Raw genomic sequence first — 13,679 nt, 5'->3', positions numbered from 1 at the left:
ATGGAAATGTGAGTGACTTTAGTAGTAGGTTTAATGTATTGTAGCACCAGAACAGAGGAAGATCCAGTAAATGGCATGATCAATACATGATCAATACATGATCAATACAGTAATTGTGCTGATTTATTACAGCAGACATGTACAGGGGGTAGCGCCTCCTAAACACTAAACACGCCTAGTTAACACTAAACTAGGACAGGGCTGTGTTCCTCCCCACTCCCATGTCCCACCTCTACTACGTAGGCTGGCAATGATCAGCTAACAATTAACTTTGCTCTAAAAAATAATTAATAGTTAATCATTAAACCAATTAACTAATTAATTTAAACCTCTGTTTCAGACATCGGTCTTCTTTCACAAATCCAGGTTCCAGGTTTACTGAACTGTGCACTGTGTCTCAGACAATATGAGCAGAGGTAGATGGAGATTTTCACTGTGCACTGGGCTGCTTTTAAAGCTTCTCAACTCTAGAGCAAAGGAGCACCTCTGCCCTATATTATGGAGTTTTGTCTCTGCAGTAATGCCTTTGTTGTAGCTCATGAAGGCCCAGTTAGTTCAATACTTGAATTCGGTGTTCACACCAGGAGAAATCATGAAGTCAAGGGCTTCTTCAGATCTGAGAAACTGTGCATAATGGAGTTTTTATTTCAACCAAGTAGTACTCCAGAGCCTGTACATGTTTGCTGGAGCCATGCTCAGTTTCTGATAGAGAAGTGAGCCTGTTAGTGAGATGAGGGTGGAAGAAATGCCCTGTGCCCTTCATTCAGTGGCATGGCGGTACACTGTGAGCTCGCTTCAACCGCCATCTGAATCTGTACTACACAGAGATTTTTCAGCAGGTGGCAGCACTGTGCCAAAAATGACTCTCCCTTTCTGCACTACCTTCAGCTTGCAATGTACCATAAGTTGCTTCCTGATACAGTGGTTATGAAGTGTCTTCGTATTCTTTAATGCCCAACGTGCTTGCTATCTCTTGTATCCTTTTTCAGGCATTTTTGTTTGCTTTCATGTATGTGTGTGTGTGTGTGTGTGTTGGTGTGTGTGTGTGTGTGTGTGTGTGTGTGTGTGTGTGTGTGTGTGTGTGTGTGTGTGTGTGTGTGTGTGTGTGTGTGTGTGTATGTATGAGAGAGAGAGAGAGAGAGAGAGAGAGAGAGAGAGAGAGCTGGTGATGGTATAGTAGTAATAATAAAGTAGTATTAGTAAGCACACTGCGATCTTCAGAGGCAGAAGCAGCTGTTGGCTGTTGGTGCTGTGACTTGTGTTCAGTATCTCCTCATGTCCTCGTTGCTGTCTGCTTTCTGCCTCCAAAACCACGAACCATGACGCACTTCACACAAACCGCACACACCTAGTCAAGCACACTTAGATGTTACATGCAAATAACATAAAAGCACTGGGCAAGTTCACCACAGAAAGTGATGAAGACTTCATAGGCACCTTGCAACCACTGACTGAAGAAAGACGGATGTACCCTTTTACGTCTGTCTGGGATGTTTGGGAGCTGGGGGAGGAAGGGCATTGGGAATTTGGAAGGGCGGTTGTGTGTGTTTGAGAGAGAAGGGGTCAGCCATCAGTCCACCACCAGGCGTCTGCTGCTGCTAGGTGCTTGCCTCTTACCGTCTCCTCTCCGCCAGGGTCGCTTCCTTCACCAGTATCACTCACCAAATGTTTGGGTATATCAGGGAGATCTTAAACTTTAATGTTTTTATGCCACCAGGATTAAAGTCTATAGTCCATCTGTCTGCGCACTGGGGAAATAAATTGTTTTCCTGTGACAGTTTTCCTTCTACTGGTCCCCACACCCCCCCAACTACATCCACTTTTGCTGTTTCTGCATATATATATATAAAACATTTCAACATGCACTGTTGAGATGTACTGCTGTATCGACGTGGTGAGAGTGCGTCAATATTTCTTGTCTCCTCAGTCAATTCAGTTAAGCCATAATTTTAGAAGCTTTTTAGCAAGAGTAGATGCATCTCTAAGAGTAGATGTAACTCTAAGAGTAGATGCATCTCTAAGAGTAGATGTAACTCTAAGAGTAGATGCATCTCTAAGAGTAGATGCATCTCTAAGAGTAGATACATCTCTAGGAGTAGATGCATCTCTAAGAGTAGATGCATCTCTAAGAGTAGCTACACAGCTTCTGGAATTATTGCCATCTTTGTAAAGATGAGCCATGGAATAGCCATGGAAAAATGCTATTATTTATATATAACCTGACAAATGGGAGAAATCTGACCATTTAAGCATTTTACGGTAAAATGTTTAAAATCACTGGAGATGTTAAGAAGAAGCTTGGAAAAGGTCATGTGTATTTCTCCCCCGCACGGTAAAGAGCATGATTTGAAAGGCAGAGCAGTTCTCTAGTGGTCCCAGTTGTAGTAATGTGTGTGTATCACCACTGAATCTTCCACCAACACACAGCGCCCCGGTCGTCCTCCGCAATCTAGCAACAATGGCTCAGTGAGCAACAAATCAGGTTTTTTCACTGACGTGCCCAGTACCCTGACTGAACCTCCCAGAGAAAACCTGTGAGGTAAGATCAGAAGTCAATCCCAGAAGCCAGGGCCAGGAACTCTCAGAAATGTGGACATATTGTCCATTGAGAGATGATATCAGATACCTTGCTCATCAAATATCATCGTGGAAGATTGTTGCTGCTGTTTTTGCAAAGGGAGGATTTGCATAATTTCTAGGTCCAAAAATTGGGATGCACCTCTTTTTCAGGACAAAAACATCACCACTGATTTCACAGTATCCACTGATATCCACTGATATCAGAGTATCCACTGATATCCACTGATAGCACAATACCCACTGATATCCACTGATAGCACAGTATCCACTGATATCTACTGATATCACAGTATCCATTGATATCCACTGATATCGCAGTATCCACTGATATCCACTGATAGCACAGTATCCACTGATATCCACTGATATCGCAGTATCCACTGTTATCTACTGATATCACAGCATGATTACCACGGACACAACAGTAAACCATAGAGTAAACCAGAGAGTTCATCACCTCAGTCCACCCACACATCCTAGGGTAGCCAAGAGCGTTCCATCATCAGATCAGTGGTCACCACTCTCCTCTAAGTTGTGAATATATTCCTCGATTAGGCTACCAAATTTATTCTGCGTTGGGTTGGTTTTAAAATCCGCAACAGAGCTCCTAGCCTTCCTAGAAAAATATTATCTTGTGCTCTTTCCTGGGTTTCTGCTTCCTTGATGGACATCCTTGTACTGGGCTGAGTAACACTGATGCCTCTAGTTTGCATGGGCCTGAAGCAGCTGCCTTTCCGAGTGTCTTCTGCGGAAATGACCTCTCTTATCTGAGCATGTCAACTCAAGCGTGCGGTGTGATTATGTGACATGGAGGCTGATGTCTGTCTACACACGTGACTTTATCTTTCTGTGTAATGTGTTCTGTGCAACCTAACCTCCTCTCCAGTGTGGCGGTCAAGCATGCTCTTTTCTCCACCAGCACAGCGTCTGTCGCTCTGCCTAGTACCGCAGCTTTGCCCAATCAGCTTGCAGCTGAGCCACAGCTAGCGAATCAGGTGCCTGGGCCTGATGCTGAGCAGACTCCAGAACCTGCCTCTAGAGACCTTACCCAGGACAGGTAATGCCGCATGCTCTCAAGATTTCTTGCTATGTGTGCTGCCATGTCACTGATTGCCTGACCTTGGGTATGTTTAGTATGTGAAAAAGTTCATGTTTGATATTGGTTTTCATGGTTTTTAAACTTGTGAAGTGTTTGATAATGTAAATATTTTCTTATGTGTACATATGTTTTTGACCTGACAATGAGAAAACAGTGAGTATTTAATCAAGTAGGTAAAGGATGGAATGAATCACAAAACCCATGAATTCTTCTTTAAAATGCTAAAATATATTAGACATGTCTGTCATTAATGTCTTGAATAAGGAACGGTATTCTAAGTATGACTTTATGATTCCATGTGATTCTAATTTGCTCTGTAAATAGTTTCTTTTATATCTTTGCATTCTGTAAATGTAGTTTTCCTCTGTGTTTTCCAATCGAGAGAAGAGATTTAATTAGGAGTTTGGTCATTGAAATTGCTGTTAGAACAGAGAGCATCTCCATTGCAGTTGAAAGCTGTTCCTCCAGTCCGATTAATGCTGTAACCTTTGACCTATGCCTCTAACATGTTTAGCATTAACTTTAACAGCAACGATTGGGTCAGTTTGCTGCTGCTGCGCTCATGCCACAGACGTCCTACGCTACAGGTGCTCCGTCTCATTACTGCTGCATCAGTGGCGGGTTCTGAGTTGCAGGATCCACTTACGTTCAGTTCCTTTTCAGTTAGATCTGCACCTTGCTTCAAAGCTGATGCGGTGTGGTGTCTTTACAGGAATCAGATCATGCATGCAGCAGAATTAATCCACATCTTTTCAGTTTTGTTTGAAGGAAGCCAGGAGGAGAAGGTGCATTACTGCTGCACACCTTTTCAAATCTCATGCCACACGACACGCCTGGCCGCCTTGGTCAGGCTGCAGCATGTGTGTGCATGCGCGTGTAAGACAATAGGAGGCCGTAACACTGCGTTTAGTGAGCCCACAGGTGCTTTCCTCCCAAGCCACCGTTTCACTGGCGTTGATGACTGTACTCCATGTTCTGCAGCTCAGTGGCACCCCCTGAGCCACAGCCTGTATCTGTGCCTGAGCCACCCCCTGCCCCTGTGCGCCCTGAGGCCCCCGAGACCCTCGAGATCCCTGCAGCCCCTGCTGTTTCCCCTGGGGTACCCCGCCACCTGTCGCTTGCAGCCTCAACTATTTCAACTGCATTGTCTGCTCAATCTAGGTACAGCAAGCCCATCCCGCCCCATCCCGCCCCATCCCGCCCCATCCCGCCCCATCCCGTCCCATCCCGCCCCATCCCGCCCCATCCCGTCCCATCCCTCCCCATCCCGCCCCATCCCGTCCCCTCCTGTCCCCTCCCAATCTCCATCCCTCCTTCATCCTAGTCAGGACATTGTCTAGAATGATCTGACTTGCTATCACTATTCTCATTCTCTTGTTTAAGTGGAAGACTAATGCAAAGGTCCACGCATGGCTGCATCTGTTTTAACACTGCCTGGATGGCAGTAAGGGTGCAAGAAGGTTCTTAAATGACCAGACTTGGAACTCTAAATTGAGATTTAGAGAGAATTCTAGACTTGATGCCACTCCAGATTACTCCAAATGTCAAACACTTCAGAACAGCAAAAGTTGTTCAACATTAAATTATTCACAAAATGTTTGTGAACACAAAATATATGCTCAGATCCATTTGCTAATAACTGATAACAATGCCCCAAATATTTCTTCAGCTTTATCAGCTAGAGAAGGATGTGTTGATGTTGGTCAGGTGAAAAAGCTAGGTGACCCTGACTTTAAACCCCAGTCACTCTTTCATGCCTGTCTCGCTGGCTGCCATTAAGAAACCACGCGTATAAGAAAGGGACGCCTCCTACGTCAGCGCTGGAGGCCCTGTCTATCACCCCACACTTCTGCGCCAGCGCCTTGCCCAAGCGCAAGCCTGCTCTTCCCTCAGGAAAAGCCAAGGCTCAGAGGTACCGACGCACGCCAGGCCAAACACACTAGAGGGGTGTGCAGAGTGGCCGAGGATGCTGGGATACGGGGCTGAGAAAGCTTGTTTTCTACTATCTGTGCTTCTTTTCCATCTGCTGGGTGCAAAGTATGTGTGACTTGAGAAGCAGGATGCAAATCTCGTTCTTCTGACTTTAGTCAGAGTTGTGCCTTGTCACAGTCAATCTTCCTACATTTATGGTCCCATCCTGGGACAGCGTTTGTACTAACCTTGTGTTTAGCAAAGAGAAGGACCCATCGATATGGAATGCCAGAATTACATAAGCCAAAAACTCAACAGGAGAAATGATTCATGCACTGTGCATTTCTGCCTGCATATTTCCAATGACCAGTCCAATCATAAGAATAAAAAACCCAAATTTATGATGCTTCTTGGAACACTGAAGTAAAGCCTTATGCATTGTCAATCTGGCGGGTTGTGTCTGTTAAGAGCTTTGACTTCATGCTGTTCTTTCCAGGGAGCCCAACACACCAAAAACAAGAGTTTATCTTCATGGTCTTTATCTTCATGTCCAAGTGCTCCATTTGACATATTTTATACGCACCCAGAAACACTCTTTAAGCTCGTAACCTTCAGGTCATGTTTTTATGACCAAGAAAGAGCACAGCAACAATTTTTATGATGTGACGTCTTTATGACATAATGTTACCCTGGCTGCTTAATGGGGCGGAGCCGTACAGTATTTCATAGTGGCCATATCCAGTGTGACAGTGAGAATGAATGTAGTGCTGAGGTCCTCCATCCCATGCTCACCAGCGTTCACTCTGCACGTCCTCTGCACCCTGCATGCTCACCCAGACTTTAACCAACACATCTCCATGCACTGTAAAAACCTATTCGTTTAAATATATACGGTGTATGGAAAACAATTGCTTTCGCCAAGTCTCATCTGACTTGTCCGACCCCAGCGGCTAAATACATTTTGCATTGATAGGTCAGATGAGTCAAGCCAACATCTCTTACTAGCTTTTACAGTGAAGCTTCACTTATGCAGAAGGCAGTGTTTCCCCGCAGGGGTTCAGCCTGCATGTTGCCGTGGCGCCTTTGCCTTGCTTATGGCACTCTGCTTGATGCTGTGTGGACTGGAGTGAAGATTAAATTGCTGTGGGGATGATGAGACTTTAGCAAACATATACACGCATTTGTTATATTCTTCATATCGTGTTAAATTTGTCAGTCTTCAAAAGTTTCATATACGGTAAGATCTGAACTGGGTGCACTCTCAGTGGAATTCTTTTTTTTAATTTAGTAGTTTAGTTTTCTTTATCTGGTATAGAGCTTCGCTGAAATTAAAAATATGTCTTTAAATCAAACCTTTTCACTTCTTATGACCTAGCTCTCAACAATATGTTTTTATTTGCAAAAGTGATACTGGGTTAATCACGTGTGCATGTGCCGTTAGTTCAGGTTTGATCTGCCGTTGCAGGACTGATTCGGTACAGTTGTTCTGCAACAGGGCTACTGCCAATTTCCATCGTGAAGCAGATTTCATTACCATGAAAGAAAACCGCCGTGTTAGATGACATTTCACATATGACTGAGAACGAGGCCATTTTGTCAGCATGCCAGGGATGAAGTGTCCTATGTAGTCTTCAGGCTCAAAGCTTAACTCTCTTATGTACATGGACAACCCAGTATATGTTTGTTCAGGTATTGTTGAGGGTGTGAGTATGTGCACGTTATCTCTACAGAAGGTGGTAATGGTCTGTCGTGATCTGTTTATTGCCATGTTCACTTATACTGTAGCTTAGTGCAGTGAGCTTCACATGTGCATCTCTCTCACTCTCTTTCTCTCTGTCTGGATACCTTACTCACATCCCTCACACTCATTTTCCTTCTTACTTTCACGTTGTAGCTTCATGATGCAGTCTGCCTCTGGTTACAGGTCACAGTACCAAACCTTCGGCCCCAGGTACTGGAGAGACCCAGCTTCTCTCTCTCCCTCTCCCTCTCTCTCCCTCTCTCTCCTACTCCCTCTCTCTCTCCTACTCCCTCTCTCTCTCCTACTCCCTTTCTCTCCCTCTCTCTCTCTCTCTCTCTCTCTCTCTCTCTCCCTCTCCCTTTCTCTCCCTCTCTCTCTCCCTCTCTCCATCCCTCTCTCCCTCTCTCTCTCCCTCTCTCTCCTACTCCCTCTCTCTCTCCTACTCCCTCTCTCTCTCCCTCTCCCTTTCTCTCCCTCTCTCTCTCTCTCTCTCCCTCTCCCTTTCTCTCCCTCTCTCTCTTACTCTCTCTCCCGCTCTCCCTCTCTCTCCTATTCCCTCTCTCTCTCTCCCTCTCTCCATCCCTCTCTCTCCCTCTCTCTCTCCCTCTCTCCCTCTTTCTCCCCCTCTCTCTCTCTCCCCCCCCTCTCTCTCCCTCTCTCTCTCTCTCTCTCCCTCTCTCCCAAACTCCTCTTTTTCTGATCAGTGGCAGAGTAACTGCCTTGTCCGGAATAACCAACCTTTTCTTATTTCTGTTTCTAGCTCACTGACTCTAAGGACAATACTTACGCTTTTATGATAACCTTTAACTTTTTGTGTTTTAACCCTTTCTGATCTTTCTGTATGTATAAAAGAATTGTGCTGTCTATTTCACTGTGGCAATGGAGGCTCTCTCTTCTATCACTTTCTCTTTGATACCAGGCTGTCTCTCTCTCTCTTTGTGGGTCTCAGGTGCTTAAAAACCACACTAACTTATACTTTAACACATTTTTCTGATGAAGGGAAAAGTCAGTTAAGGTATTGTCACACCTGGACTTTCTCTTTAACAGATATCCTTCAGAAATCTTAGCTTTGTGCTTAGGGAAAACTAGTGGTAGAATTTTAGGATGTGCAAAGTCAATAATGTATTTAACCCTGAAAAAAATACATAAATAAATAAATGTTTCATTTGGAGCTGCTTAAAACATATCTGGCTAAAACCAATGGCATTTTGGATTACAAGATTTTAATTCAGACTGAAAGGAGCTCACACGTTCTCAAAACCTTTCTTCCAGTCCATATATGCAGCCCCCACCCATGCATCCACATATGCATCAGACTCCACCCATGCATCAGGCTCCACCCATGCATCAGACTCCACCCATGCATCAGACTCCACCCATGCATCAGGCTCCACCCATGCATCAGACTCCACCCATGCATCAGGCTCCACCCATGCATCAGACTCCACCCATGCATCAGGCTCCACCCATGCAGCACAGTTCCATCCAAATCCCTGTCGGTCTACCAGCGCCTAAAGTGGTCAGCACCGCCAGCATTGTACCTACAGCCTATCCTTCTGCTCCAGGTAGCACAAATACACAGGCGCATACACACACATACACACATGCAAACATCAACACACAAGAATTTCTGATGGTTGTTTTGTTTATATATTGCTGTACTCCTGTTGCTCTAACCTTTCTATGTCTGTCAGCTCCAGCTCCAGCTCAGCTTTTTGCCCCTGGCACCCCTGCTGCCTCCAACAGACCCCCTTGGGTCACAGATGACACCTTTGCCCAGAAGTTTGACCCCAGCAAGACCACCACCACCAGTGTCAAAGTGCAGCCTCTTCCCACGGCCGCGCCACCTGCTCCTGTCTATAACCCCAACCCTGCTCCTGCTCCCGGCCCACCCGCTGCACCCAGCCCTGCCTTCAACCCTGGCCCTTTCCCACCTGTGGCACGTGGGGTGGCCCAGAGGGCAGAGCGCTTTGCTGGCAGCAACAGAACACCGATGTGTGGCTTCTGCAACAATATCATCAGGTACGATATGAAGGACACACCCTACACAAACACTACGTGTTCTAGAAATAGCCGACTCAAAGAGAACCCGGAGCTGGACGTGGTCTGACCTATGATCGACCTCATTGGCTAGCAGACCCGGCCTTCACTTTCTCACGCACTTTCCAGTGATGTTCACAACTGCCTCAGGCCATCCAAAAATGATAAGCTATTTATCTGGCCAGGAAGTGTTGCATAATAAACACTATATAAATATAAACATGTGTAGGTAAACATTGATAGCTCAGTGGTTAGGGTACTTGACTTGTAATCAGAAGGTTTCTGGTTCTACCACTGCCAAGTTGCCACTATTGGCCCCCCTGAGCAAAGCCTTTAACCCTCAATTGCTCAAGCTGTGCTCAGTCATAACTGTAAGTCACTTTTGATAAAAGTGTCAGCTAAATGATGTAAATGTAAACATACAATAAACATTTGTACAATACATTTAAAAGGTTATTGATATCTTGTGAGATGCGCAAAGGTTTGGTTCCCCAAAACATCAGCTGGGTAACACATTGTTCAGACCTAAAACAAAAAGAGCTCTGCCCTCCACACACCTACAGGTGTGTGGGAACACTAGAACAGGACAAAGCTCTAAAAGCAGGCAGTTTGACAATGAAAGAAGTTTGGGGAAATGTACCACTGCCTTACTTCTTGTAGCAAATGTCTCACTGCCCTGATAAATACCTTTTTAAGCTTAATGTAATGGGTGAGGTTTTCGCCAGCTGATGGCTACTCTGGGTTGTCTCCTCATAGGGGGCCCTTCCTGGTGGCACTGGGCCGATCTTGGCATCCGGAGGAGTTTAACTGCCACTACTGCCACACATCTCTAGCTGACGTCAGCTTTGTGGAGGAGCAGAATAATGTTTACTGTGAGAACTGTTACAGAGAGTTTTTCGCCCCTACATGTGCCCGCTGCAACACTAAGATCATGGGGGTGAGTTCAACACACACACATACACACCAAGAAACACGCTCACACACACACACACACACACACACACACATAACACACCAAGAAACACACCCACATACATATAAACCAAGAAACACACTCACACACATACAGACCAAGAAACACACATACACACCAAGAATCACACTCACATGCATACACACCAAGAAGCACACACACACATAACACACCAAGAAACACACTCTCATGCATACACACCATGAAATACACTCAAACAAATACACACCAAGAAATACATTAGCTTGCATACACACCAAGAAACGCATTCAGAAAAATACACATCAACACACATACTCAGTCAAATACATACCAGGAAGCAAGCTCAGACACATACACACCAAGACACACACTCAGACCCTTAAACATGCACATGGTCATATCCACATGCAAGTGGAGACGTGGCGAATGTGCAGGCAGTCACATGCCCACTGTGCCCTAAACAGGAAGTGATGCATGCATTGCGGCAGACCTGGCACACCACCTGCTTCGTGTGTGCTGCATGTGGGAAGGCCTTTGGAAACAGCCTCTTCCATATGGAAGATGGAGAACCTTACTGTGAGAAAGGTAACGAACATCAACTGTGCATGTCGTGGTCATGACCTTTACATCTCCTGATAGTGGAAGACCTTAGGTGTGCAGTCATCTGTCACACTGCACTGCACATCATCATTTTTCCATGCAGAATATTAAGTTTGAGACACCTAATTTTAACCAGCTCTAAAAACCAAACTCGCCCTCCCTGTATTGTGCATGATGAGATCAGGATGTGTGTGGTTTCTCCATTTTTTCTCCTGGTTTTTCACCATCATTCCCTTTTCCCTAGATTATGTTGCTCTCTTCAGCACAAAGTGTCATGGGTGCGACTTCCCAGTGGAGGCTGGGGACAAATTTATCGAGGCTCTTGGTTATACATGGCATGACACTTGCTTCGTTTGCACGGTAAAGGCAAGAACGCTCAAAGTGCCTGCGTGCGTCCATCTTCACAGGAATAATCCCCTCATGTTTCTTTTAATGCAGGTCTGCCATATAAACCTGGAGGGCCAGCCCTTCTACTCGAAGAAGGATAAACCTTTGTGCAAGAAGCATGCTCATGCCATCAACGTGTAGTCCCGCCCACAGCAAACTGACCCTGCCCCCGCTCCACCAAACCCTGCCCTGCCGGACACTGTGTCCATCTTCCCATTGGCAAGAGCTCTTCTGAGGAAGAACTTAATGCCATATAATGGAATATATATATATGTGTATATATATATATATATATATATATATATATATATATATATATATATATATATATATATATATATAACAAAGATTACATCGAAATGCTAATGTAGAGAAAGAGCTTAAGAAATCATTACTTTCTTTTTCGTTACAGAACTGAACAGTTTGTGCTTTTATTCATGGGCACAAAATGCATTTTAATACAGGTTTTAACTGAGGTTACCAACACGAATTGAGAACTCAAGGAGTAAAGTGTGAAGGGACATAGCATCTTAAAATGATTGTATGAGTAAGTATGTTGTATTAACATACATATGCAATGTGCTGATATAGGTGGGTGAGATTTTGTTTTCACTTTTTATTGAACTAGAATTTGATAATCCTGTTTTGAGGTTTTAGGATTGTGGTTAGTTGTCATAGCTGAATTTGTGGAAAAAAACAAACAAACAAACAAAAACCCAACAACAACAAGGGAAATGCTACTACTTAGAATGTATTTTAGAACGTGGTATGAGATATAAAAATTGATTTGTAATTAAGGTTGTTGGGTTCATTTTTAAGCAAAATATACTGACTGGTGTCATGATTATAGACTTTAAACCTATTGAACGTCTGAAAAGTACCTATGTGATTGGATGTGCCTTAAGCCAGAAATGAGAACTTAAAATATCTTATTGTTATTTTGTGACCTTACATTATTTGTATACATGAACACTTTGAGATGTGATAGTTATCTTTCTCAAACTAACCTACACACAAACACTAATAACACAAACTCACTTGGCTGAGGCAGTAAACTGAAGAGTAGTCTTTATATTGCTGACTGAGTCATTTTTATACATGCTAATGTACTCCTTTTTTGTATGTGTGTGATAACTTTTGCATGGATTTCCTTGTGTATGCGTTTGTAATGTGCATGCATCAAATGTTCTTTTTCCCATGTGTATGTCAAATAATTTCACATAGTCACACATCTGGTATGTTTACCTTTGATCCAATATACAAACTGCTATTAAATTTAATCATGCTGCCTCTTTTCTGACAAGAACTGGAGAAACAAGTAAAGATCAGATAATCTCGGCCATATAACAAGGTCAAGCAGTACTTCAATGGCTGATTAGGCAACGGTATCATTCATGATATACATCATAAATTATTTGAACAGTTTCCATTCAAATAATGCACTGAGGTGCATTTGTGTACCATTGGGTTTTAGACTAGTTTTTGTACCTTTATTTATTGTGTGTTCTGGAACTACTTAATCATGAAACTAAACTGTGCACTAAGTATTGTGAAATTTTGCAACAGGTTTATGTGTGGAGCAAACTGCTGATTATTTTCCAAACATGATTTTCAGGAAATCTGCCAAATGAAAATAGCCTTTTAACTTTTTCTCTCAAAGTAAGATTGATTTCTGCTTCACTGAATTGCAAGGTTTAAGACAAGTTATTACCTCAACTCAAATTAATTTACTTAATCAATTTGCTTCTTTATTTAAGTGTAACTTGAGGTAATAAATGTTGTTCTTACCTAATTGCATTGTGTCATTGTGTATTTATTACTTGAAGTTACACAAACTATTTACTGCATGAAAAATTCAGCCACAGTATAGTAATAACTGGAGCGAATTCAACATCTGAACTTTGAGATACTGTTTAAAATTAATTAGGTAAAGGAGACTTGTGGAGTGCACCTATTGTCAGGCATGTATTTGAAGGTATGCATTTATATATAGGAATTTACAACCTAATTGAGTCAAGACTGTCTAAAATTTCATGAACTGTATGCTTATTCAAAGTTTTTTTTTAACTACACAGTTTATTAAGACAGTTTAGTAGTTTTAGATAGCCAGACATTGTGAATGTGTGCTTTTTGTTTTAGCAGGCTTATTTTCAAGGTTGGGAACGTATTGTTTTTATGTCAGAAATGATAAATACCTTACCATATGTGTTTTCAGAAACTGTACAGTTAGACTGATTTTATAATGGTGGCACTTTACTTGAGTACATCCTGCAGTTATGTTTTACTTGAATGCCTTTAGTAGTTTTGGTTTGTTACATGTTTTATTGGTTACTGATTGGCCAAGAGATTTCTTTTCAACCTTCGGT

General features: G+C 43.2%; 1 protein-coding gene across 22 annotated transcripts in view; it reads left to right on the top strand.

The window, feature by feature from the left end:
• The window catches only part of ldb3a (LIM domain binding 3a), a 41,418-nt gene extending 28,313 nt beyond the window's left edge, over nucleotides 1-13,105 (top strand). For 7 of the 22 annotated variants that reach the window (XM_081725313.1, XM_081725306.1, XM_081725304.1 and 4 more), the window contains 10 exons: nucleotides 3,500-3,637; nucleotides 4,661-4,840; nucleotides 5,460-5,591; nucleotides 7,485-7,541; nucleotides 8,604-8,896; nucleotides 9,026-9,353; nucleotides 10,128-10,308; nucleotides 10,791-10,911; nucleotides 11,171-11,286; nucleotides 11,365-13,105. In XM_081725313.1, the coding sequence (XP_081581439.1) occupies nucleotides 3,500-3,637; nucleotides 4,661-4,840; nucleotides 5,460-5,591; nucleotides 7,485-7,541; nucleotides 8,604-8,896; nucleotides 9,026-9,353; nucleotides 10,128-10,308; nucleotides 10,791-10,911; nucleotides 11,171-11,286; nucleotides 11,365-11,454 (1,636 nt within the window). In that variant the 3' untranslated portion in view covers nucleotides 11,455-13,105. Of the gene's footprint in view, nucleotides 1-3,466; nucleotides 3,638-4,660; nucleotides 4,841-5,459; nucleotides 5,592-7,484; nucleotides 7,542-8,603; nucleotides 8,897-9,025; nucleotides 9,354-10,127; nucleotides 10,309-10,790; nucleotides 10,912-11,170; nucleotides 11,287-11,364 lie in introns of all 22 variants that reach the window. The other 15 variants (XM_081725322.1, XM_081725321.1, XM_081725325.1 and 12 more) reach the window with 11 other exon arrangements.
• The last annotated feature ends 574 nt before the right edge of the window (nucleotides 13,106-13,679 follow it).

Source organism: Electrophorus electricus, chromosome 12, assembly GCF_041902795.1.
Source record: "Electrophorus electricus isolate QZ-2024a chromosome 12, ASM4190279v1, whole genome shotgun sequence".
NCBI lineage: Eukaryota > Metazoa > Chordata > Actinopteri > Gymnotiformes > Gymnotidae > Electrophorus > Electrophorus electricus.
Note: the sequence above shows the minus strand (reverse complement) of the source record. Positions and strands in the feature narration are given on the sequence as shown.